We start from the raw sequence: 24,527 nt of genomic DNA on the forward strand, positions 1-24,527 counted from the left end.
ACTGGGAAGTCTGGGAACACAGGTTATCATTTTTTCGGCACAATGTAAATATTCCATTTATTTATGGATGATAATTTACCGGCGATAAATCTGCCACGATGAAGCTATCGACGCCGAGATACACCTTCTGCTTATTCAGCCAGCTTATATTTATGTTTCTCGATATCATATTCAACTGCCTGAGTTTGTTTCCTAGAGGCCGGGATGGTTTGCTTGTGTTATTTATGTAAGTGTATAAATAAGGATAACATAAAACCTTTTACATGTCATACTTCTTTAGAATGTTTGTGGCTTTGAATGAATTCATAAATAAATGATCCTCTAGTTTCCAGGACCTGTTCTTGATACTGTCTCTGACAATAATGCTGATGACATTCTTCTCGACGTATTTATTTCAAGTAAGTTTTACTAAAGTGTGTCAGTGCCAGTCCTGTGGAATATAAAAAGGATTGCAGTTGAAAATTTAATAATATAAATAGGGAGAACGAACGTAAATATAAAGTTTAGTTTATGTCTGTGTTTATATTACTGTACGTCATTTATTTGTCTTCATATTTTTTGCAAAGGAAGCATTCCAACTAAATGATAAGAAGTAAAATCAATAGTTCATGGTATTAATTGACATTGCAGACAGGTATGCATAAAAAGCAGCAAAATATAGTGTATTTTAAATTAAATAAAATCATGTTTCTGTTGCTGCGAATTCCTTGATATCACATTATTCTTAATAAAACTTTTATATAACGATAATAAGACAAGCAAATACTAATAAATACCAGTTAATAATAAATTGTTATGCTTAATTTCGAAATACATTTCAAAGTATGTATTTGTTCCAGGCTGGTTTAGTGGAGGTGTTGATCCGTAAGTTCCGTGCAGCGGCCTCTGTCATAGCTGCGTACATAGTGGCCAGCGTTGTGTTGCATGCCGTCTGGCTGCTGGAGAAGTGGGGGAGCCCTGAAGCCACTTCCTCTCCCATCCTCATTGTATTGACCACTATGCAGAGATGCTGTAAGTTTACTCTGCCAGTAAAGTTAATATCTGATTTAAAATATATAATGTTAAATATTTGTTTTTTGTTTATATAATAGCAAAATTGTAAAGGAGTACATTTGGTCCAGTGGTATTATTATTATTATTATTGAATAAGTATGAATTATATTCATCGAAATATTACCTGTTACATGTTATGTACAAAATTGAACAGTTTCAAGTAGGATTAAAAATATTTATCTTTATGCACTCTTGATGATACAAAAATGTATCACCACATACATGCAATTCACACAAAAAATATTTATTTTTATTGTTACAGTATCTCCCTGGTACTACTTCTTTTACAAGCGTGCAGCTTTACGAGTGAGCGATCCCCGGTTTTATGAGGATATAGACTGGATAAACCGCCAGTTGCAAACACACTAATTATATTAAATCACAATGTTTTGTGTTATAACAATACTGAAGACGGTATACAGTTCACCTATGTTGAAAGCATTCAATTAATTATCCTATATTGAACAATGTATGGTTTACGTAGAATTAAGTATTAATTCTTTTATGTTAAAAATAAGATCCGGATGACAAATTTTTATATTTCTGGTTGATGGTTTTTCAATATTTAAATGCATGTAGATTCTAATTATAGACAAAAAATATACTTATTGTTAATTTTATCCCAAGTCCAAGATTATCTAGTCAGAAATAAATGTTTTATTTAAACTGGTGTGTTTTTAAATTTCTTTATTCCTTACATAGATTTTGTACCATAAAATAAAGGAACGACATTAAATAAACGGTTAGTGAGTCGAAGTAAACGAAAGACCGTGACATCGGCAAAACAGGATCAATACTGTATACTAGAGCTATAAGTGGACTGTTGGTAAATAAGTGTTCAAAATACCACAAAATTTCGAGAGTATCATCTTGGTAGAGAGACGCAGATTGAGTGCTTGCCGATAAAAATCCTTTTTTCGGTAATAAATCTATTATACTCCGTGTTTTTTGCACATGAAATAACTGAAATTTTGGACTGGACTAGCGAAAATTTATCGTCGTTGTTTCTTCGATTCACTACGCCGTGCCGAAATTACCCTACAATGCGATATGTTGTTATCAAGCGTTAGCAGAAGTTAATCGATACCCTCGTGTGCTTTTGGCCTAACCAATATTCTTAATGACCGGAGTAATACACTGGCCACTGCTAGTAAAGGGCATAAGCTGTTAGTTATGGCTACGTCTTCGAATTAGATTTAGAATTGTAGACAATGCGGCAATGCCGACATAAATTAAATTTAATGGAAAAATAATAAAAACGTCATTGTGACGCTCATCATCTTGAAAAGAGAAATAGGACAGTAAATAAAATTTCGATAACAAAAAATCTGAAACGTGTGACCTACTTGATTGCACTATGCTGCAAACACAAAGCGAGCGATATCTTACACCCATTGAAGTGAAAAATGTATAATGATATATATACATTTTATTTTTTATCTGATATGAATGTCTTTGAAACGAGACGAGACTATACGAATGCATGTATGCACCCACTAAACACTGCTGATACTTAGATAGATATATATATTATATAGATAGATATTGGTATAAAGTTCTGCAAAATTAGGAAGAACGGAAATTAAAAACAAAAAGTTTTAATAAATTTTAATGCCTTTTTATGCCAATAAATAGAATTTTACATATGGAGTAGAAACTTTTATAAAACAATTAAAGAATTAAAAACATAACTTATATGAACTCTAATATTCATTATGAAAATATAATATAGGAAATCTTGTATAACAATCGACACGTTTATTACGAGAAGTCTGTTAAAATATTTTATAATTTTCATTCATATTCATTTGTATAGGTTAGTTCGCTACCAGTTATCATCCGTACCGCACGTAAGTTACTCATATTCCTATATAAATATGTAGTTACGCTTAAAAGTTTTTGAGTATCCATTTATACTCGTATTGTAATTAGTAGACCCAATTTACATACGTTTCAATCACCTTATATTGATTTTTTTAGCCGGCTGTGCGAGACTGTGTCCCTATTTATTTCGTTATCCAATAATATAACTCTCGGCAGGTCAATGCTCTCAAAGCTTGATTAGAAAAGTTCCTAAACTCATACACCTACAAAGGCTATAGGCAATCTTTTCAGTTACTATAAAAATATCAATTTAATTTAGAACAATGTTAATTTACTGGTTTAAAAGTTCTGCATAATATATTACAATTACAATAAAAATATACATGCATTTTCAAAGGTTAGGTTATTTAGTATAGTTTCAGAAATGGCGGGAAACGCTGAAGCTCGTAGCACCGTAGCGCATTCGTAGCACGTTCGTAGAGTGCACTATTTGTAGTTCTTCTGTCTATTTAATCTAGGACATTGATTAGAAAAGACTATTATTTCTAAAATATATTTATTTTAACACCACTTTAAAAATGATAAAATAATAATGTGCAAATTTTTAGTAAAATTTTAGTACTTAAGCTTGCGATGTCGCTGGTGTGGCGTTTCAGAAAACATCAATAAATCCGTCTGACAGTGCAGTGGAAGTCATCGAGCGTGCAGTTCGTGAGTTTCGCGCTGCCGTGATTTATCTGAGACCTCTACCAAAATGTTAATAAAGTCCCTATTCCTTATTTTTGTGTACGTCACCATCATACTGTGTGATAGAGTGTTCAACATCACGAATGAATACCCGGCTGTCGTCCGCAATCGGATTTTCAGATTTGCTATGTAAGTACTTCTCCATTGATTGACTTCGATTTTGTAGATGAGCGTCATTGTAGAATATGTTCCCTATCGGTGTGTCTCTAATATGGATTAACTCTGGATATTGTATCATATTATATTTCGGATGAGCGATTAAATTGATTACAGGGGCTCGGCTCGACTAACTCGTGTAGTCTTATGTATTAATCCTTTGTTCTAAAGTGTGCATTAGTTTCATACCTTCATTCTTTTTATTTTTAAGCTTTACATTTGATTAGAATTGTTTGTTTTGGTTACAGATATCAAGATATGCTCGTCGCTCTGAGTATTTTGAAAATGATGGTACTTGAGGTAAATAAATAATTTATCAAGTAGGTACCTGTTCAAGTAGTGTTTTAGAGTGCAATACAACACAAATTCAATTTTTGTTTTAATGAACTAATATCTAGTTTCTTATGCCATGTGTTCTGAAAGGTCCCGGATTCTTAAGAAGAGATTTAGGTACTTCTTCGACGGCGGCTCTTTTACTATTATATTTTTACTTGCATATTTATAAAAATTATATATTCTGTAAGAGTTTAAGTTAACTGTTTTTAAATATAAGGTGCGAAGGGCGACAGATGGACGGTATAGATAAAATGCTACCGTACGCCAAAAATACCTGTAGGTACACAACGAACACGTAACAGGATATAAAGCAATCAAAATGATCAATACCGACTGTTTATTTAAAGCACCTGTTCCCCAGGGCCACTCGGTGTACGGCGTAGTGGACCGCATCCGCAACGCGGGGCTGGTGTCGCGCGCATACGCCGCCACCAGCGTGGTGCTGCACGGCGTGCTGCTCTTCGACGAGACCACCAACCACCACGTGCGGCTCACGCCCGTGCCCTACGTACCCCCCACTATTGACGAGTAATTATATGTTTTTTAATACACAAGTAGCAAACGAGCATACAGACCGCATTATGGTAAGTTGTCACTGCCACCAATGAACATCTGTAATAAACCCCAGAGCTCCCTGGAGCTTTAACTGGAATGCCTCTGAAAAGTATGTGTCCTTTACCATACCCTTTAAACCACAACACAGGAACACACTAAGTGTTCCTGTGTTGTGGTTATTAGAACGGTGTGGCGTTGGCATCTGGTGTCGAATTGCAAGGACTTACACAATCATTAAAATATATTTTTACACGAACTTTTCATGGAAGCCGGGTATAACCTATTGTTTATTTTTTTCTGAATCATATTCTCCCACCACTTATTTCAATCAACTTGTTATTCCAAGTTTAGAGTGAATATTCTCTTTAATGTTTCTAGGGATATGAAGGAGTTATTCCTGCTGTAAGCCTTTACCCTGCGAGCGGACGTAGCGGCTCAGCGAGATCCCCGTAGAGCTTACCCTTAGATGTAAACCCTTTGTATCCGTATACCTTTAACTTGTTTTAATAAATATTTAATCCCCAATGGCGAAATTTCTATTTCTCGCTCGTTCGCTGTATAATATATGGACGAGAAACAAAAGCTGCCACTTTGGATTTTATTATTTATAGCAACAAGTTATCCATATTTAATATCTGTACACTGCTATGCGATTCTCCAAGCAATAATTACAGGCGCTGCAGCTCAATACGTAGGTATACACTGCGAAAAGGCCATTTTCTTTCCGAATTCGCTTTGCGAGGTTTGCATTAACTACTGATTAGATTTTAATTACATTGGATATACTTATTTAAATAAAAGTTATTTATTATAACATTATAAGTCAACCATTAAGTGCATATGACACTTTATGGTTGATGACTTTCTAACGATCAAAATGTTAGGTATCTCGTTTTCTAGTCATTATTTTTGACAATGTGTAATCATCGATATGATACCTATACCTACCTAAAATATGACGTCCGCTTAAAATTGCGCTCGCATATTCAATTTCTGTATCAACTTCTCATAACATTTCATAGAAACACAAATAAAAAAACACAGAAATCACTTAATTAAACACCAATCGTTGCTTCGAGAATCGCACTTTTGTTAACTCTACTAGATCTACTTAATTTTATAATAGTCTGTAGAGTACGTACATTTTTCAAAAAGATTTTAACTTTTAACAATTTTTTTCAATATTACTTAAGTAGTAGAGTTTATACTCTAAATATGTATGTAGGTGAGTATTATGTATCTAAGTAGATGTCAATTTCTGATAAATAATTTTGTAATCTTCTTAATAATAATTATGATTTGATTATATATTATTGAATTTTATAGCTTTGAAGTTTCGTAAAAAATATATCACGGTTTAACTTTTAAACCGCCCCAAAAGCATTTCTTAATTTGTAATGCGATTAGGGTCAACGTAAGAAGGTCGAGAGCAGTCAATTAATCCAATCCCGTTTGGGCACTCATGTAGTAATGCCGTCATATTTCTATAGTTCTGCTATATCAGGAAGTTCCATCGGGTTCGGTATGTTTTAAGTTAATGCTCAGTAACTGTTTGTTATCATCATAACCGCTACATAATCATTATCATCCATGAGACAGAAGACAACAACATGTCTTAGGTTTCTTTAAATTTATGGGAAAGGCACTTATCTCTCATAAGTGGGACTAACTCATTGTATAAGTATTTGATTGATGTCATACAAAAATAATCTTAAAAGTTGTGCTATTCCGTAAAATACTATGACAATAAGGCTTAATTGGTCATCCCTCTGAAACACCCTTTTTCAAAAATATTTATTGTGTTGTTAAAATTGTAATTTTAATTATACAATTTGGCGTATCTAGTATCTGCGGTAATACCTTACAATGGTATGATAGAGGCTAATTTAATCTTTGGCCGTGGAATAAATTAACATCGATTAAGTGTAAAATTTCTTTAGTAAATCGAGTGCCAATCTTTTGCTCAATTACTTAATTGTCAATAATTTTTGTAATAATGTTTTTGTATTATATTATGTTTTTTGTTTAGGTGAAAATAAGTTTAGTTAACTTACTAAGTTACATATGTATGTTCCTATTAATACCTCAATTAAAAAGGTAAAACAAGTTTCCTTTTTTATTTTTTATAAAAATTTATTGTATGTGTAGTATACTTACTTCTAAATAAAAAAAAATCTACTGTGTCTCTTTTTATTCTGAGAATGATTTGTGTTTACTATGGACTACCACATATTTTAGTGTTAATTATTTAAAAAAATATCGGATCTATATTATGCACCCAATTATATATATAACCTATCTATACCTATAAGGTATAGATAGGTTATATATAGGCAGGTAGGTAGGTATAGGTTTTACTACAACTATAATAATAAGGTAGACGGGCTACCTGATGGAAAGTATTTATAGACAGAGTCGCCAATGCAGCGTCGACCTTGGAGGAGAGCTATTATCCGCATCTTACACGTATAAAAAAGAAATGATCGTGAAAACAGAACTATAGAGGATCTCGTCTTATTATTATTTCCACAATCGCGAGTGTTAAATTGATACGGAGTGGAAGCAAAAGCAAAGAGCAAGAATATTAAGTAGTTTAAGTAATTTGTATTAAAAAACAATAATTATTACTTGTTAAAAGGACAGTTATTTTGTAAATATCTGTCTTATTGTGTACACAAGTATTATTGTTTTTGTTAGTAGTACCTATGGCCATCCACATATTGGTACTAAAAGGCGCAGATGGCGAGGAGCTGTAGAGCATTTTCCATTGTATTATATTCACTTATTAATAAACTACACTAGGTACCTAATGTACTTAGTCGAGCAAGAGTAGATAGAAGGCTTGTAAGGCTATTTGTGATTCGACTTCGAAACGCCGCCCTAACACGTGGTAGAGACATAGTTATCCGTAACAAGGTGGTAGAGACATAGTTATCCGAGCCGATTCCTCAGAGCTAGGAACGCATTTAGGGATAACACCAAGTAAGACTTTGAAATTATCTGGGGTTGTTTACAGAAGTAGGTATATGAGTGGCAGTAGCCACTTACCATTAGGTATCTAGACTAAATGCGCGACTGCTACTTCTATATGATAGGTAAAAAAACTTTGCCTTTAGCTTCAAATCAATTGTGATGATATAGGTAGGTATTGAATGGGTCAAATACGCCGCGTCTGTACTAATCAATAACTCATCTGCGCAAACCTCCCCGAAAGCACCTCCGCGACGCCCCTCGTTTATCAAATTGCGTCTTGTGTCTTGTCGTACCTATCATAGATAATAAATGTACGGTAAGTATTAGAAACCTAGTAGTGTCTGCGCGTAGCAGGTATCTGCTGACATTATAACATTTTTTCTATTATTAAATAAGATATAATATACCTAACCACATTATAAGTTAATTAGGCAAGAATCGGCAAGATTCAGAGAGGCAATAAAATGTAATTTGTTCCAATAAATAAGTTATTCAGAAATTGCCGCTTTTGTATAATTACGTTTCTCATTCACACAGAACACTTGGCGAAAGCTGTTCTAGAATATTTTGGGTAGCTACTTCTGAAATTGATTATGAATGAAATTGATGCAAAGTTTTGATCCGATACCTACACAATATTTTTAATATAATATAATATATATAATAGGACTGATATAGGTCATACAGTTATAAGTAGTTATGTAAAAGAAACATTGCCATCTGTGTTTTTGATGAACATTTTGGAAATAACTTCGGACTGCGGGCTTTGCGACACGCACGTGCGCATTGCGCTCCCGGGTCCTGCAGGCTGCGATCAAGCTAGCCATCCTCACTTTCTTTATCTTATCATCGAATGAATTAGGATATTTCATCATGCTAAAAATATTATTTGTAGTGTTTCTTTCGATCTTATTTATGGACATCAAACCAGAAAATTGCGAGTGGTCGTGTGAAGAGAATAGGATAGTTTGTAAAATCTGGTTCATTGAACGCATGGAAACCATATTGTTGTTGTAAGTATCAAAAACTATTTTACGATTTTCTTTAACTTTTTCTGTAATGTTAAAAACAATGTATTGTGTTAAACAATATAAAATATCTTATTTATGGGTACCTCACTACGAGCTACTAAATTACCAAACAATGTTACGAGGTAAAATATTAAAATTCATCAAGGCGTCGTTACATTGTGATGAATAAAAGAAACACATTAACTTATGTATAGATATAAGTAATTTGGGTTACTTCAAAGTTATGGACATATCTGAACGATCTCCCTTAGTTAGATAAGTATCGATTTGCAATATTTCGTAACCACAGTAGGAAGACACTTACCTAACATTATAAGATCATATAAAGGTGACGCCAAAAATATACCTATACTAGTATACGTACCTGTATATGTTTTTATTAAATTAGGTAATGTATTCTAAGCTACATAAGTATGTACTTAAATGGATTCTTTCCTTCTTTTAGTTTGCACGAAAAGAAAATATTGACGCTTCTTGCCGTTTACCTCATCCAAAGAAGTGAGTAGATACTGTAGTGTATGAGAAGTAATATGAAGGTTCTGTCGTCTCACGTGTACACGCCGCGAACAACGGTATGGTGTGAGCGGGGCACGCCCCCCCCCCTCATTCTACTGGAAGATGTGGTGTAAGATGGATGTGCGTGCGGTGTGTACAGCAGTGAGCCGATACTTTAACATAAGGTGAAACACAAACAGTACATATTTTGGCGACGAGTCTGTGAGTACTGTTTAGATAATATAATCCATAGGATTGTTCGATCAGTATTAAGTTGTTTAATACAAGTTTAAAAGTTCCATAATAAGTAAGACGTAATAATTGATCTTAATACGAATCAAAAGAAATTAGTGTAATTTATACATGTAATATAAAAAGAAGATCTAAAAATAACAATTCTTGTCGATTTTGCCTTGAAATTAAAGCATTAAATATTCATAATTCAATAAAACAAAAAAAAAAAAAATAATAATCGGTACGAAGAAATTGCGTCGCATTTTAATTGCGTCGTAGTTATAACCACAAACAAAAGATTTCGTTCGATGCACAAATTTAAATTTAGAATTTTTTCGTTAATCGTAAATATTAATGAAAAAAAGGAATAATAATATTTCTGATTTATGGTGTATTGCAATTATAGTGTGTTGAAGTTTATTTCGTTAATATGAAAAATATTTTTATTATTTGCTTTAATTACTTTGTATTTGACAATGATATGGCCTAGTAGAAATCGATTCGATTGATTACTATACACATTGGTACTCGTAATTACATGAATATTATTTTTACATAATGAAATAAATAGTTCTGAGTTTATTATTATTTAATGAGCCACGTGACGAAGCGATCAGCGTATCGATCTGGCGCGCGGGGGGTCCGGGTTCGATCCCCGGCCGGACAGATATCTGATAGATGAATTTAGATGTCTGGTCTGGATGTTTGTATGAGACCATGGTACCCGCAATGCGGGGGGACTTGATGTGGGATGTGAGTGTAGAAAACGTTTGTTTAAAATTTATTAGGCGTTAATGCATATAATACGGAATCGTAAGGGAACTGATTAGGTCAGAGATTGGTGCATGGTCGAGGACGCTGAGCCTATAATCCTGAAATTTTGCGCATGGGTCCTCTGTATGGCGTGGGTGAACGCCTCGAAAGGGAATTTGCAAAAAAAAAAAAAAAACCCTAAGGAAGTGAAGCGGTGGTTGAGGGTATGTGAAATTTATTGTTTGATTTTCTAAATTGAGATTGTGAGATATCTATTTTACCGTTAATGGAGAATCAGCCTAACAGACTAAAATGGAAGTTACTAGGATATGCTGATAACCTAGATGTGATAGGTAGAACTCTGCCTGCAATAGAGGGTGCATAACGTGCGCTAGCAGAAACATCTGCGGAGGCCAACTTCAAGTCAAATTAACAAAAACAAAATTTGTAAGATCGTGGTAAGAACTGCATATACTACCGTTTAATATAACGATCGGCAATCATACCTTTGAATGGGTCAACGAATTCGTGTGTCTTAGCTCATTAGTAACGGATCGAAACGATGTATCTTCTGACATAATCAGGACAATTATGGCGGCTAATAAGTGCTATTCGGCCTGCTAAGACACTTTCGCTCAAAAATACTTTCATGAAACGAAACCGATATTGATATACGGATCTGAATGTTGGATACTGAGCGAAAAGGACGAGGATTCATTACTTGTATTTTAACGAAAAATTCGAACACGTGTTTTCGGTGCAGTGCAAGAAAACGGGTTTGGCGAACTCGGTACAACCACGAGGTCAATCATGTGTATGACGAGTCTGACGTTATTAAGGTCATTAAGGTTGGACGTCTAATTGGGAACAGTTTGCAGTTTGCAACTGCCCTACGATGGGCAGAACATGTGGAAAGGATGTGTGAAACGAGGGTACCTAAAACGTCTACTAAATGGTAAACCAGATGAGCGAATAAATTGTGGAAGGCCAAAGATAAAGTGGCTAGACGGACTTAACAGGACCTGATAACTATGGGCGTGAAGAAATAGAGAGAAAAAGCCAAGAATAGACCAGACTGGAGGAATATTGTGGAGGCCAAGGCCCACGCGTGGCTGTAGCGCCTTAGATGATGATGATGATGATGACGTTGGGGAAATACTAGTAGAGTAAAATGATGATGAAGGATGCTTGAATATTGAAGCAAGTCATGGAACGGATGATGCCCGTTTTGTGATTAGATGTATTTCGGATGTTTGAATATTGAAGCAAGTCATGGAACGGATGATGCCCGTTTCGTGATTAAATGTATTTGGAATTCTTGATGATTGAAGTAAATTAAAAAACGGATGATGCCCGTTTTGTGATTAGATGTATTTGGGATTATTGATAATTGAAGTAAGTTATTAAACGGATGATGCCCGTTTTGTGTTTAGATGTATTTGGGATTCGCGATGATGGAAATAAGTCATCAAATGATGATGTTGGCTTCATGACTGAGCGTTTATGGTGATTTTCCGGATAATAATGGCAAATTTCACACTAAAAAAATTGATTCATATATGTCATATATGCCATAAGAGATGCTGCAAAAGAACGTTGAATATTATTTTAGAAGCATCAGATGTTACTATACCAATACAGAAGTGACTAAAGCTTTTAGTGAGATGTAGTTGATCATAATTGTAAGAAGTATTTTATATCATTCCTGATGGAATGCAAGGAGGAACCGAGACTGCAGTGAGAAAGCCAGATATAAAAGCGCGAGCCAAGTTGATTTTGACGATTGACTCCTCATTATTTGTGCACATAAAAGAAATAAAGTCCACGAAGGAATTATGGATAACAATGCGAGCTATGTTGGATGATTCAGGATGTTTGCGGAGGATTAATTGGCTTCGTCATTTAATTTCTATAAGAAATGTATGAGAGGATGACGGAACATGTGACTTCAATTGTGGAAACTTAATTTTTGTTAATGGCTGATTTACCAGAACGATTTATGCCTATGATCATGGCAATAGAAAATTCCGGAATTCATATTACTGTCGATTCTATCAAGACAAAATTTTTAGATATGGAATCAGTCGATGCAATGAAACGAAATGTTATTTAGCATTAGCATCTAGAATTTGGAAAAAATAGTAAAATATGGCAGCACCACCAAACACGGATGACAGAATTCGAATTAAATACGTCAAATATAAATTTGAAAAACACGAAATCAATAAAATGCTATTGTTGTAAAGAAGACAGTCACTATTGTAATAAATTTTGAACGAGAATCTGCGAAAAAGACACAGAGTGACGCTTGTCTGGAGGCACGGCAGTGCCTCCGCCAAGTCGAGCCAAAAGAAGCGGCACGGCCGTACCATACTTTTCCCGAAGCAATTCGGCCCATTTTTGACCCCCTGTAACTTCGTTGCATATGAAGCTAGAAGCCTGAATTTTCAGGAGCCAAGCAAGCATTATATAGACACAGTACATTTCAAATTTCATTCAATTTGAACCAGTAGTTTAAGAATTACAAGTAGTTAAAGTTCGTAATTTTGTCACTCACTCACTGACTGACTGACCGATCATCAAAAGTTTAAGGCACTTCCAGCAGACATAGAAGGTTGAAATTGAGAATACAATTAGTGTTTAGTATATAACTCATGGAAAAACTAAAATATTTTGCAATTTCTGTCCAGTTATCTAGATACACCAACTACATTAAATAACTTTGTATCCTATATAAGTTATATAGGATTACAAAGTTACATTTGCAGTTAATGAATCTGTGTTTCTGTCCGCGAAATGTACGAGTAGTAGGGGAGCCCATGATGTTAAATGGGTAGAAACTCGAGCGTCAATAGGACGTATACGATTGTGTAGATTACACGTTAGAGTGAAGAAAAGGTTGTGTGATATTTTTCGATTCACCGTGGGAATAGTTTCTAGATGATTCGAAAAATGTAAAAAGCAGAGTCAGACATACTCAAGGCGCGGCAGGTTAGTGATAGAGTATATATCTCTGATGCCGGAAATATGTTTATCTGCTGGTTTGTATAGGGACAGCCATACGAGAGGTAAAAATGGAAAAAAAAATCAACACATTATATTTTCAAAGGGGATATGAAGTTACCCCAGATGAGTCCCCCATTCGAAAGACTGACGATTCGATTCGAAAGACTGTCAGTGACTCTTCGAAAATGCAAAAAAAAAACGTTATCTTGACACACTCGAGGGCGTAAGATTATTATACAGGAAATTCCAGCTGATGTTTTACTTATCATAACCCTTCATCTGACGATTTGTGGAGGGGTTTTTTATACTGACGATTTGAAAAAAAAAATAGAATGAGAATATATAAAGAATAATGTATTTTCCATAAAATTTGCCTTTTCCTTTAGTTTGTTGTACACCATTACTTTCCAGGGATCCATGCTAATAAATGGCGCTATCAGATAGTGCATATTTTCTAGCATTATTTCCTTTATATTAAAAAAAATACCGTACTCGAGTATGTCCAGGTATAGATTTTTTGCAACCTTATTACTCCCTAACGCCGCCCTCAAACCATCAGATTATAAATTTATTGTTTTCAGCATGTAATTAAGCTACTATAGATAATACGATTTTTTATTAATAGTCTGATGGACTTCCCTGGTTGAACCCCCCAAATGGATATTTTAAGATACTCTATAGGATGTAAGGTATCTCCCATATCTTAATCTGCCGCGTTCGAGTCACTCTCGAAATCCCGTCTTGGGCTCCCCTACTATTATAGGCGACGTCAATTGTTTTTATTCTCGAGACAAAAGACGTTTTCAATTCCAACTTCAATTTAAATTCAATTCAAATAATGGGTGAAGTGCGAATCGAACTAATACACTGAGGGTTCCGTACCACAAAAATATTTGTTTATTTTATTTTTATTTTTACTAATTGATGTTATAGCAGCCATATAATGCATTGTGAACATTTCAAATGAATAACGCTAAAAAATAGCAGGTCCTTATATGTTTGTCTCTGTAGTTCCTGGACTAAAAAAGGGTTAGATACGATATCTCGATCGGGGCATCGCCCTTAAATGACTTCTGTTACGTTCAGTCGGAGATCCCGGAGTTCTCCAACAAACGTTGAGGACGGCCACCGGAGGATTTTAGTGCGGCTAAAGTCCCACATAACCCGGCGTCACTCTCACGTCGTCGAGTACCTTTTGAAGATTTCCTCCTCATAAAGAAAAAGAAGGTCCTTGTATGGCAACTTTCCTTTATTTGAAAGTTTTTCTTTTTACTTTTGGTACTTATTGTTAAAGCGGCCACCATTATACATATTCCGTAAAAATTTTAAATTTCTATCTATTAAGGTTCCATAAATAGAGCTCTATATCAGACAGACAAACGGACAGCTTAGAAATAGGGTTCCGTTTTTACCCTTTGGGTATGGAACCCTAAAAAGTTATATAATATCAAAAACATTCCGAATTTCTGACAAATGTCATGAGAAAAAAACTAGATGTTACGGCTAATGTGCCTAAATCAGTTAAAACGCAGATAGCTTGCCCACTACCTAAACTACAAAACGAAGATTGTATCAATTTTCACCCTTTGACGTCGACCCGTGCATGCCATGATGCGTCGTCGTGTCATGAATTTACGACAAACATTGTATATTTTCACGAAACAATATCGCTTTGCGGCACGATGTCGCTATGTGTCACGATACGTCGTCGTGTCGTAAAAAGGCATGTGTTTTAGCCCTAAGAACAAGTCTGAAAAGATGTTTCGAATTTTAACTACATAGTTAATCTGCATATTTTCTAGCTAATCTTAAGCCTAGTTAATGTGTATGCTAACGTATTCTACAATCTAACGGTAACATACACAAAATACAATAACTGTCGTGAGGTTAAGCAACTGTCACCGCATTATAAAATAATAATAAGTTTGTTTCCAAGGAAACAAGTGTTTAGGCAAAGGAGATGTTTCATTTTCGGCCATCTCATGTACATTATAACTAAAAACACGAATAATTTGTATAATTGAAGAAAAATACATATATATTTTGATAACCTAAAGTATTCGTGTTTAAAAATATTTAAAATAAGCAATCCTCATTGAAATATTAAATATGGCGGAATACTGTCAATGTCAAGTTTTCAAAACTGTCGATGTCGGGAACCTATGTGTACCCCACACATAGGTTACTATACTCTTTGGATGTCGGTAATTCTGTATTTCGCTGTTTTTGTCGTAAAGTTATTGTTACCTTTACTTTACAACCTGGCTTTTATTTTGGGTATCCCGTCATTATTTCTGAATTTAATTAATTATTTATAATAATAATAACAAAACCACCTTTTAAATAGTATCTGGTTTTATAGATGTAAGTGACATGTCAAATTAAAAAAGAAGAAGTTGTCAATTTGATATGCGTAAAAGTGGATATATACATATTATAATAGTGGACTCCAATGTAAATGTTGAATAAATATGTAGGTACTGATGAGAAGATTCCATTTTAATCCTGAATATGTTTCTGCTCTGTGCTGCTTACGATTATGGAGTGATTCTACCTTACTTGTTTACCCAGCTTATGTTTTATGGACTCTTGTGATTTTCGTGCGATCGCTGTGGATTGTGTTGACAAGGATTCAATGTCACCAGGTAAAATATACATCAGTTGTTGTATTCATCGTGAAATAATCGTAAATAATTTTAAACTAGAGAAACTAATCTTTTTACATTTCTCTTTTTTAGATAATTACATTAGCAAGACAAGGACATTCTTGGGATGACAAAATAATCAGTTATTATTGCAACTGCATCGCTGGGCAACGAACCGTACTCGTAGGTAGTTGCGCTCACATTATGCCCATTGTTTGATGTTTGGGCTGAGCTCGTCACAGGATATTACAGAACCTGCTACATGATTGGATGAAAATATTGCTAAGGGAAGATATTTAAAATGAATAAATAATGTATCTAAGTGAAGAATAAGTAAAATATGATCAAATGTGTACTTAAAGTTGTTTTATTTACACACTTAAATGTTTTAACTAAAATAAATTGGTATAGAAGTACATATTTTAGTATGTTTGTTTTAAGTCAAGATTTATGAAAGTAAATATAATTAATGTTTATCAAATATAGGCCTTGTTTCTCAATACACACAATACAATATTTATATATCTACGCCCATTCGCGTAAAAAATATATTAAAAAGTATATAATGTATATAGTAAGTTAAAATAGAATGACAGATGATATTATTACGGTAATCACTACCGCCATGATGTTTTTCCACTGTTGTGTTGCAAGTTTAAGTGTAAATTATTGTTTATTAACAATTAAACGAACATGATTTGAAGAAAATTAACCCCTACCAATTGTTCTTTGCAAGTTTTCTTAATTTTTAATATAGTGTACAAAAGGTGGCCGGGAGCCCACACATTTTGAAACATCTCCTTTCGGCCTTATTGAGCATAAATAAATATCTATGAAAATAATTTTTATATGTAAGCACAAAAAATTACAATGTTCACAATAGAAAATCCCTAATAACTTCTAAACGGATTACCCTAATTACACAATTCCTTTTGCCCTATCCGTTTTAGACATAAACCTACCAAATGGCATTAAAGACAAACCAATATATATACGAACAAAAAATCATGTTTTCAACTTACGTAATATTAGGTACGTAACATTTCAACGCAATATTATAAAAATTTAGTTAAGTTCGTTTCAAATGATTCGAAATAGGAAACTGTTATATAAATCGAGCTTAGATATCCACTTTATAACATATTCTTGCCATGATCACCAAAAATATCAGCTCCTAGTGGCTTGATAATTGATAGCTATAAAAAAACGAAAATCCACAGTTTAACGTTGAATTTAAACAACCGTCCATTGCACAATTAGGGTATCCATTGCTTGTACAAAACAGTTACAAACGCGTGTCAGAAATGAACTGACAGTCGCGCACGTATGCGCTCGAGTCCCCCCGAGATAACGAGTCGGTAAGTGGTGTCTACGTGTGCGTTACTCCAGCCCACTTTGTATGAAGATTGACTTCTGTTAGTTTTTATTTTGTGGTAGTACCTACCCGGAAAAAACATGGAAATTATTATAAGAAACCTTTTTAATATAAATAATTTTAAGTATGAATTTGTTAGCGGTGAGTAAACTTACTGAAAAAGGATTTACTGTTAATTTCTTGAAAAACGGTTGCACTATTAGTAACTCTATGGATATTATCATCGCAACTGGCCACAACGTAAATGGTATATATACAATTTGTCAAATCACAGACATGTAATTTGACAATGTCAAATAAATATTGGCATAGAAGACTAGCCTATATTAATCCGGAATATATGCGAATTTTAAAGAATATTATGACTGGTCTTGATAATGTGAACATTACCGACGGATATGACGACTAGTAAGAAACCATTTCCAAACCTCTGAACGCGAACGAACGATATACTGGAGATCGTACATACAGATTTATGTAGTCCCATGGAAGCTAGTTCACTCAACGGTTCAAGGTACATGTTATTATTTATCGACTATTATTCTCGAATGACACGATGAATGTTTATTTTCTAAAACATAAGAGTGAGTCTTTAAGAAATTTCAAAAATATAAAGTGTTGAAAAGGGAACTAGCAAGTCGAACAAATGTATGAGATCAGATGGTGGGACGACATTTTGTAATAGAGCTTTCAATATTTTCTTATCAACAAATGGAATTCTACGTTAGAAGGCGATACTATATACCCCTAAACAAATTGTTGTGGTTGAAACAGCTAACAGAACTATTATTGTATATGCGAGAAGTCTAAAACGAATGTTATCATTATTAAATAAATATTTCATTTCATTTCAGAAGTCAGAAGTCTATTATAAATTGAAACTAATTTGAGCAAGAGCAGTAAATACTGTGGTTTATATCAAAAACCGGAGTCCGACGAAGTCAGTGAAAGATTACCAATGATTTTTGTCGGATATTCAGAAGAAAGTAAGGGATGTCGATTATTTAATACGAAGACACGTTAAATCCCAATAAATAAATAAATAAATCACAATCAGTAGAGATGTTTTTAGAAGATGTTTTTCCTGAGGATAACGGGCATAATTTCAGTTGTCAAAATAGTAACTTTTTTAGATTTAATTTATTGTCATGTTCGAATGAAAGTGATGATGAATGGCAAGATTATTTACATAACTACAAAGACTACCTAAACAATTTAATTGCCTTTAAAAAATCTGTTGTTGAGATTCAACTAGTGGAAGGTACCGGAAAGGAAAAGAGTAGAAATATCTACAAAAAGGAATGAGATGCCATCAAAAACAATGCTTGTAAAAAGATCCAAGTCTCGCCATTCAATTCTTCTACCGTAAAAAGTCTTGAGATCTATGTAATACCAAGCCGGTAATGTATGCAGTCCCTACTTAAGGGACCTTCTGTCTTAAGGTATTATCTCACTATCTAACCTAACAACATCTCATGGGACCATACCAATATTAAAAATATTTTATGTTCTAAATAAATTGACGTGGCAATCGTACTAATGTTACTTGTGTGATGCGATATGATAAGATGAAAACACAATGTGACTTGCAGTACGATTGCCACGTTAATTTATTTAGAACATAAAATATTTTTAATATTGGTATGGTCCCATGAGATGTTGTTAGGTTAGATAGTGAGATAATACCTTAAGACAGAAGGTCCCTTAAGTAGGGACTGCATACATTACCGGCTTGGTATTACATAGATCTCAAGACTTTTTACGGTAGAAGAATTGAATGGCGAGACTTGGATCTTTTTACAAGCATTGTTTTTGATGGCATTACTTTTTCTCAGCGGAGAGTTCAGTAAAAGTGAATAAGTCGATTCAGGTACGAGTATACACATGACTGCGAATGAAAGTTGGTTGAAAAATTCATGTATTATCGTATCGTAAAAAATGTCGTTGCCAATACGATAAAAGTTCCCGTGTTCTAGTGATGTGGAAGTAACAACAAGTCACAATTATAACATAACTTTGAATAATGTGTTATGTGTTCCAAGCCTCACGACTAACTTATTTTCAATCAATCAATTAATTAAGAATGGGAACAGTGTCGTATTTGAACGCAACAAGTGCTTAATAAGAAATAAATTAGGTGACTTGGTTGCTGCAGACCTTATTTGATGGAGTATATGAAGTTAAATCAGAAATACTGGATTGTTTATTGACAAAAAATATAGCCGATGGAAACATGGCACCGGATGCTCGGTCATATAAATAGCAATGATACGAGGAAAATGAAAGGTGTGGTTTATTGGACGGATTGCAATATAATAATACATTTAACACAAGCAAGTCGAGCTGTGAAATGTCTTGTGAAGGCAAACAGTCCAGGTTGCCATTTTCTACAAGTACATGTGCAATAGAAACACTAGAAATTGTCCATTCAGACATTTGTGGACCCATGGAAAGCAAGTCCATGGGTGAGGCTCGATATTTTCTGTTGTTCGTTGACGATTATAGCAGAATTACATTCATTTACTTTCTGAAGGCAAAAAGTTAAGAGATAATTTTCAGAATAAAAAGATGGGTATTAAAAGAAAGTTTGGGCAGAAGCTGTCAATACAGCTGCTTGTTTAAAAAAAACGAACAGTAAATTTAGATATTAAAAATATTCCATATGAAGCGTGGACCGGGAAGATATCGAACTTGCGTATATTTGGGAGTGCAGTGAGGGAACACATACCAAAGTAAAGAGCTAAATGGGATTTAAAATGAAAGAAACATTACTGTAATAATATCAAAGTCATAGAATGTATGATCCCGTTAGAAAATTTGTGACAAATAGTAGAGATGTCATCATACTAGAGAGGAAAAGAAAAGACAAGTCTGTTACTGTTTCTATAAGAGATGGAATGACGTATGCAGAAGTCCTAATAAGCAACAATGGTTGCAGGAAATGGCAGAGGATCTGAGGTAATTTTGGAGATGAATTAAATAAATAAATTTAAAGAAATATTAGAGATGAATTACTGATGATCGAAGACGTAGCTTGAGATAAAGACAGGACAGAAAGGAAAAGGAACGCAAAACGCAGACCTAAGACGAAAAGCATAAAGTAGCGATCTAGAAGCAGGAGTAAAAGTTCATGTTAATGTTATAAATAAGAATTGATTATGGATGTAGAATTAGGAAATGAAGTAGGAGAATGATTAAGGTAAAATATAATACAATTGAAAAAGGTAGAAGGGAAGTGGAAAGTTATAACGACATGAGATGGAAAGAAGAAATAGAGAAGGAAAGGACTAATGTAACTTGAAAAGAAAATGGAAATAAAAAATATATATGAACTTGAAAGGTAGAAGGAAAGTGGAAAGCTGTAAATGAAGACGAGATGAAAAGAAGGATAAGAGAAGGAGAGGACTAGAGGAACTAATAAAGAAAGTGAAAATAAAAATATGTAATGGTAGAAGATAGATGAGGAATAAATGATTAAAGAAATGTGAAGGTAAACTAAAACTAATGTTTGGTTATTTATATTAGTGAAGGAAGCTAGACGAAATTCTATAATATGAAACATTGACTAGATAAAGCTAGTAAAGTTATAAAAGGTGAAAATAATCATTAGTAATAGTAGATGTATTTGAAGGAAGCTTGACGATACTTAATATGTAACAATAATAAATTTGAAATTAAAATAAAGTGAAATTAAATAGGACTCTTGCTGTGGACCAAGCGATGCTTAAGTTATAACCACGAAAAGATTATAGAAAGCAATATTTTAGGAATTTATTAGCGACTCCAAATATATCATGACAAGGCTCTTTGACAACTCAATATTATAAGAAAATAACAAACACAGATGAAATATAAGACAATACAGATAATATAAAAAGGACTCAATGGTCAAACAACTTCAATAACGCGTCGTTTACAACTCTATTATAAAAATTGAAATGTATTATTGGTCAATATATGAAGTTACTAATTTTGTTAATGCAGTGGTTAAAAAATTGAAGCTTATAATAACCGATGATATTATAACTCGGAAGATACGTTAGTTGATGTTGGTTGATGAGCTATTTTATTAAAATAAAGGAGGGATGTAGTGTATGAGAAGTAATATGAAGGTTCTGTCGTCTCACGTGTACACGCCGCGAACAACGGTATGGTGTGAGCGGGGCACGCCCCCCCCCTCATTCTACTGGAAGCTGTGGTGTAAGATGGATGTGCGTGCGGTGTGTACAGCAGTGAGCCGATACTTTAACATAAGGTGAAACACAAACAGTACAGATACATTTATTTTATTTCTGTTTTCTTTTAATATAGGACTGGCAAACAAGCATTCAATAGATCATATCACGGTTAGTGACACTGCTGCCTAAGGGCATCTGTATTCGATCCTAGATAGGATTGGAGTCCTCTGTTTGTTTGACAACTTTGCGTTGCCATGCCTGCATTCTTGCGTGCACCTATGTATGTGCGTCAACCTCACAACATCCTTCAAACCAAATACAACAGCAATTGACACTAGAAATTGAAACATATACGTATATATAGTCCGCGTAAACTTGCTAGTCCGCTCTGAATATAGAAATGAATCGCGTCGCTAAGCAAATTGTATGACTACACTTGCTCGCAACAACTTTAGATCGGACTAGCAATACCTATGGCGTGGACTATAGGTACTTGTTGATTTTTACCTACAGCCGTTGTGATCACATTTGAAGGCTACAGTCGCTCCCCGAAAAGATAATTTCGTACAAGAGCGACCCGGCCAGACCTGGGCTTTAAATAATTGAACTTATACTTATACTTATACGTTTGGTATTCACCATTTCTTGCTCTTGTACAGGTTCCATTAATATTAGTTTAGTCGTTTCAAGATTTACAATAGACAGGGCGATACAAATTAAAAACAGAGCGTACAGTACAGTACCTATCCAATTTAAAATTACAAGTCGACACTTTCCCTTTATTTATGGCTACTTATATTTGTTGCGAGTCCTACATAGATACTGGCATATCTTAAAAATACTTACTAATAACAGATACTATCTAATAATTAATAATACTATTTACAGGTAATGTATGGAAACATATGTTCTTGAATGTGGTGCCATGGCCGCCCGCCCCACCACCAGAACCCGCTCCAGACTCCACTGGTCAGCACCATGCTAATACGCATCACCAGGCATAAGGCAACACGTTACACTACATGCCCTTGCAATTATTTAATTTTAAAAGTAAAACACAGGTGTGTATGGGGACTAAGGTGTATAGATAAAATAAACGATCTCTGATAGGAACAGTCTGAATTTGGGCACGATTACAGAAGCGTAGCTATTTCAGGGAGGAAGCGTTCCAAGTTTAACACAACGCAACATATGGGCAATATGGCATCGAAAATTAAAAAAAATATTTCATAAATATATATTTCTATATTTCAAACATAATTAGACAATAAACTAACACTAAACAAAATTAGATATAGATATAAGTCCGAAACGTCTAAGCTGAGCTTAGACGTTTCGGACTTATTATTTACGGATTTATAACGTGAAAAGTAGAGTCAGATAAAAAACTTTCAAAAATAAATTGTATAATTTTTTTTTTTTATAGGTACATAAGTTGAAGAGGTACTCCTGTATATATTTTTTAAAAATGCAATGAAATTAACTAAATAAACTTTGTAGTATTTAAACCCACCATTTTGTTACATTGTACAATTTAATAATACTAACAGATGTCGCGAAATTTTTCGTGAAAGTCTAGACAGAATCAGAGCTATGTACCTATGTGATTTGGAAATTGTACAATGCGGAAACATGGTAGATTTAACTACGACAAAGTTTATTTTCTTTACTTTTAATTTTTAGTCTGCCTTCACATTTTTTATAAAATTCAATTTCATGAATTGTACCAAGTATTAACGTTTCATTTATAGTTAATTAAAAAAAAATATATGTTATTTTAAATTACATTTCAACATAAAAAAATATTTTTGATATTTTAAATTATTCGCCACATTCACTTTTATTTATATTGGATGCTACTAGTATTTTACTAAAAATCGAATACAAAAACAAAATATTAAATATGAAACAATTCTGCTACCAGTACAAGAAGTGAGGAAGATGCATGATTGCCAAAAAGCTGTATAAACCGGTTTAAATCAATTAAAAGACGCATCGCGCTTAACACGTTCAGTGCCAACGACTCGCCCGAGTTGACATAAATTTCGTTCATGTGCTTGGGACTCGCCGGGCGAGTCCAATGTTTTTCGCCAATATTTCCTAAACGCGTCCGTATTTTCTACTGAAGTTCAAAGTGTAGACTAAATAAACGCTAATATGAACATTTACACGGTGGCTCTAATTTACGATTATTTTTATAATTTAAGAAAAAATTACAATTGCATTGTCCAGTGCCGCAGGTCTTCGGCCTTTTAATTAATGATTTATTATATGATAATAAAAACATAAATTATTTATTATTATATTAAGCTGACTATGTAATTTTGTTTTGGATGAAAAATATAATGATGGTATTAAATCCCGATTCGAGATAATTTTTAATTAGTATGTAGTGCCAGCGAATCGCCTGGTAAGTTCAAGGACTTAACAAAATCGTATTGGCATTGAATGTGTTAAATCTGACTTCACATCTACACTATCCATGTGCACTCATACAAATGCAAAGCTCAGCTTACACCTCGCGGACTTGCCATTTCAATAAAAAATATCTTTTTTTACGGTGCATCTGGACTAATATCATAAGAAACAAGTAACCCGTTGGTTACTTGTTATTTCTATATCTAAAGAAACAACTTCAATGTTAATAACGATTAATTACAGCTATGAAAGGAAATTTAGGCTTCGCTTAAAGTGTGAAAATCTGGCTGATTGGCGTAGCCGAAACCAGTGGCGTAGCGTGTGGTTATGCGTTCCCCTACTAGAATTTAGTCGGCGGAAAAAATAGGTCGGCAAATAAACACAGTCAGAAATGTGCCTCTGCAATTTGTCGGCGAAAAGAAAGGTATATTTTGCCGGCTCCTAAACTTGCCAACCGACGTAAATGAGGAATGAAGATGATGAAGAATGAATGTCTCCGGCATGCCACGCCACTAACCGTAGCCCGCTACGCCAATGTAGCCCGAGCTATGCGACTCCCTGACCCGACACTGTATCTTCTTAGAAGCCGTCTTCAGAACGAGCACTTCCCATCTTTCAACTTCCTCACATAGATTAGTAAAGATACTTCGCCGTCTTGAATTCTTGACAAATAAAAACAATTTTAGAGAAAACTGCGTAATTTATGTAATAAATAAAAAATTAAATCAAATATTTTAGGGACATTTTA

At 34.1% G+C, this 24,527-nt stretch overlaps 2 protein-coding genes and 2 long non-coding RNA genes across 4 annotated transcripts; all 4 read left to right on the top strand.

The window, feature by feature from the left end:
* Window positions 1–12: 12 nt before the first annotated feature.
* LOC140750137 (transmembrane protein 138) lies at window positions 13–1,719 on the top strand. Its single transcript, XM_073083521.1, has 4 exons — window positions 13–226; window positions 326–398; window positions 840–1,011; window positions 1,316–1,719. Exons 1-4 carry the CDS (start codon window positions 99–101, stop codon window positions 1,420–1,422), a joined length of 480 nt encoding a protein of 159 aa, XP_072939622.1. The 5' UTR covers window positions 13–98; the 3' UTR covers window positions 1,423–1,719.
* A 1,801-nt stretch (window positions 1,720–3,520) lies between these two features.
* Window positions 3,521–6,194, top strand: LOC140750454 (uncharacterized). The gene is made up of 4 exons (XM_073083987.1): window positions 3,521–3,753; window positions 4,029–4,080; window positions 4,478–4,644; window positions 5,050–6,194. Exons 1-4 carry the CDS (start codon window positions 3,632–3,634, stop codon window positions 5,075–5,077), a joined length of 369 nt encoding a protein of 122 aa, XP_072940088.1. The 5' UTR covers window positions 3,521–3,631; the 3' UTR covers window positions 5,078–6,194.
* Window positions 6,195–8,443: 2,249 nt separating this feature from the next.
* LOC140750462 (uncharacterized) lies at window positions 8,444–23,573 on the top strand. Its single transcript, XR_012103215.1, has 3 exons — window positions 8,444–8,657; window positions 9,121–9,173; window positions 22,250–23,573. It is a non-coding gene; the product is annotated as an uncharacterized LOC140750462 (long non-coding RNA).
* Window positions 14,543–16,163, top strand: LOC140750213 (uncharacterized). Its single transcript, XR_012103179.1, has 2 exons — window positions 14,543–15,808; window positions 15,902–16,163. It is a non-coding gene; the product is annotated as an uncharacterized LOC140750213 (long non-coding RNA).
* Window positions 23,574–24,527: the final 954 nt, after the last annotated feature.

This window comes from Epargyreus clarus, unplaced genomic scaffold, assembly GCF_041222505.1.
Source record: "Epargyreus clarus isolate Ecla_fem2 unplaced genomic scaffold, WU_Ecla_fem_2.2 ptg000019l, whole genome shotgun sequence".
NCBI classification, from domain to species: Eukaryota; Metazoa; Arthropoda; class Insecta; order Lepidoptera; family Hesperiidae; genus Epargyreus; species Epargyreus clarus.

Bases quoted from the DNA above. Each gene is read 5' to 3' on its own strand.
- LOC140750454 (XM_073083987.1), top strand. From the start codon at position 3,632: ATGTTAATAAAGTCCCTATTCCTTATTTTTGTGTACGTCACCATCATA. The intron at 3,754-4,028 runs GTAAGTACTTCT...TTTTGGTTACAG, and splicing joins CGGATTTTCAGATTTGCTAT to ATATCAAGATATGCTCGTCG. The intron at 4,081-4,477 runs GTAAATAAATAA...CCTGTTCCCCAG, and splicing joins TGAAAATGATGGTACTTGAG to GGCCACTCGGTGTACGGCGT.
- LOC140750137 (XM_073083521.1), top strand. From the start codon at position 99: ATGAAGCTATCGACGCCGAGATACACCTTCTGCTTATTCAGCCAGCTT. The intron at 227-325 runs GTAAGTGTATAA...ATGATCCTCTAG, and splicing joins GGTTTGCTTGTGTTATTTAT to TTTCCAGGACCTGTTCTTGA. The intron at 1,012-1,315 runs GTAAGTTTACTC...TTATTGTTACAG, and splicing joins GACCACTATGCAGAGATGCT to TATCTCCCTGGTACTACTTC.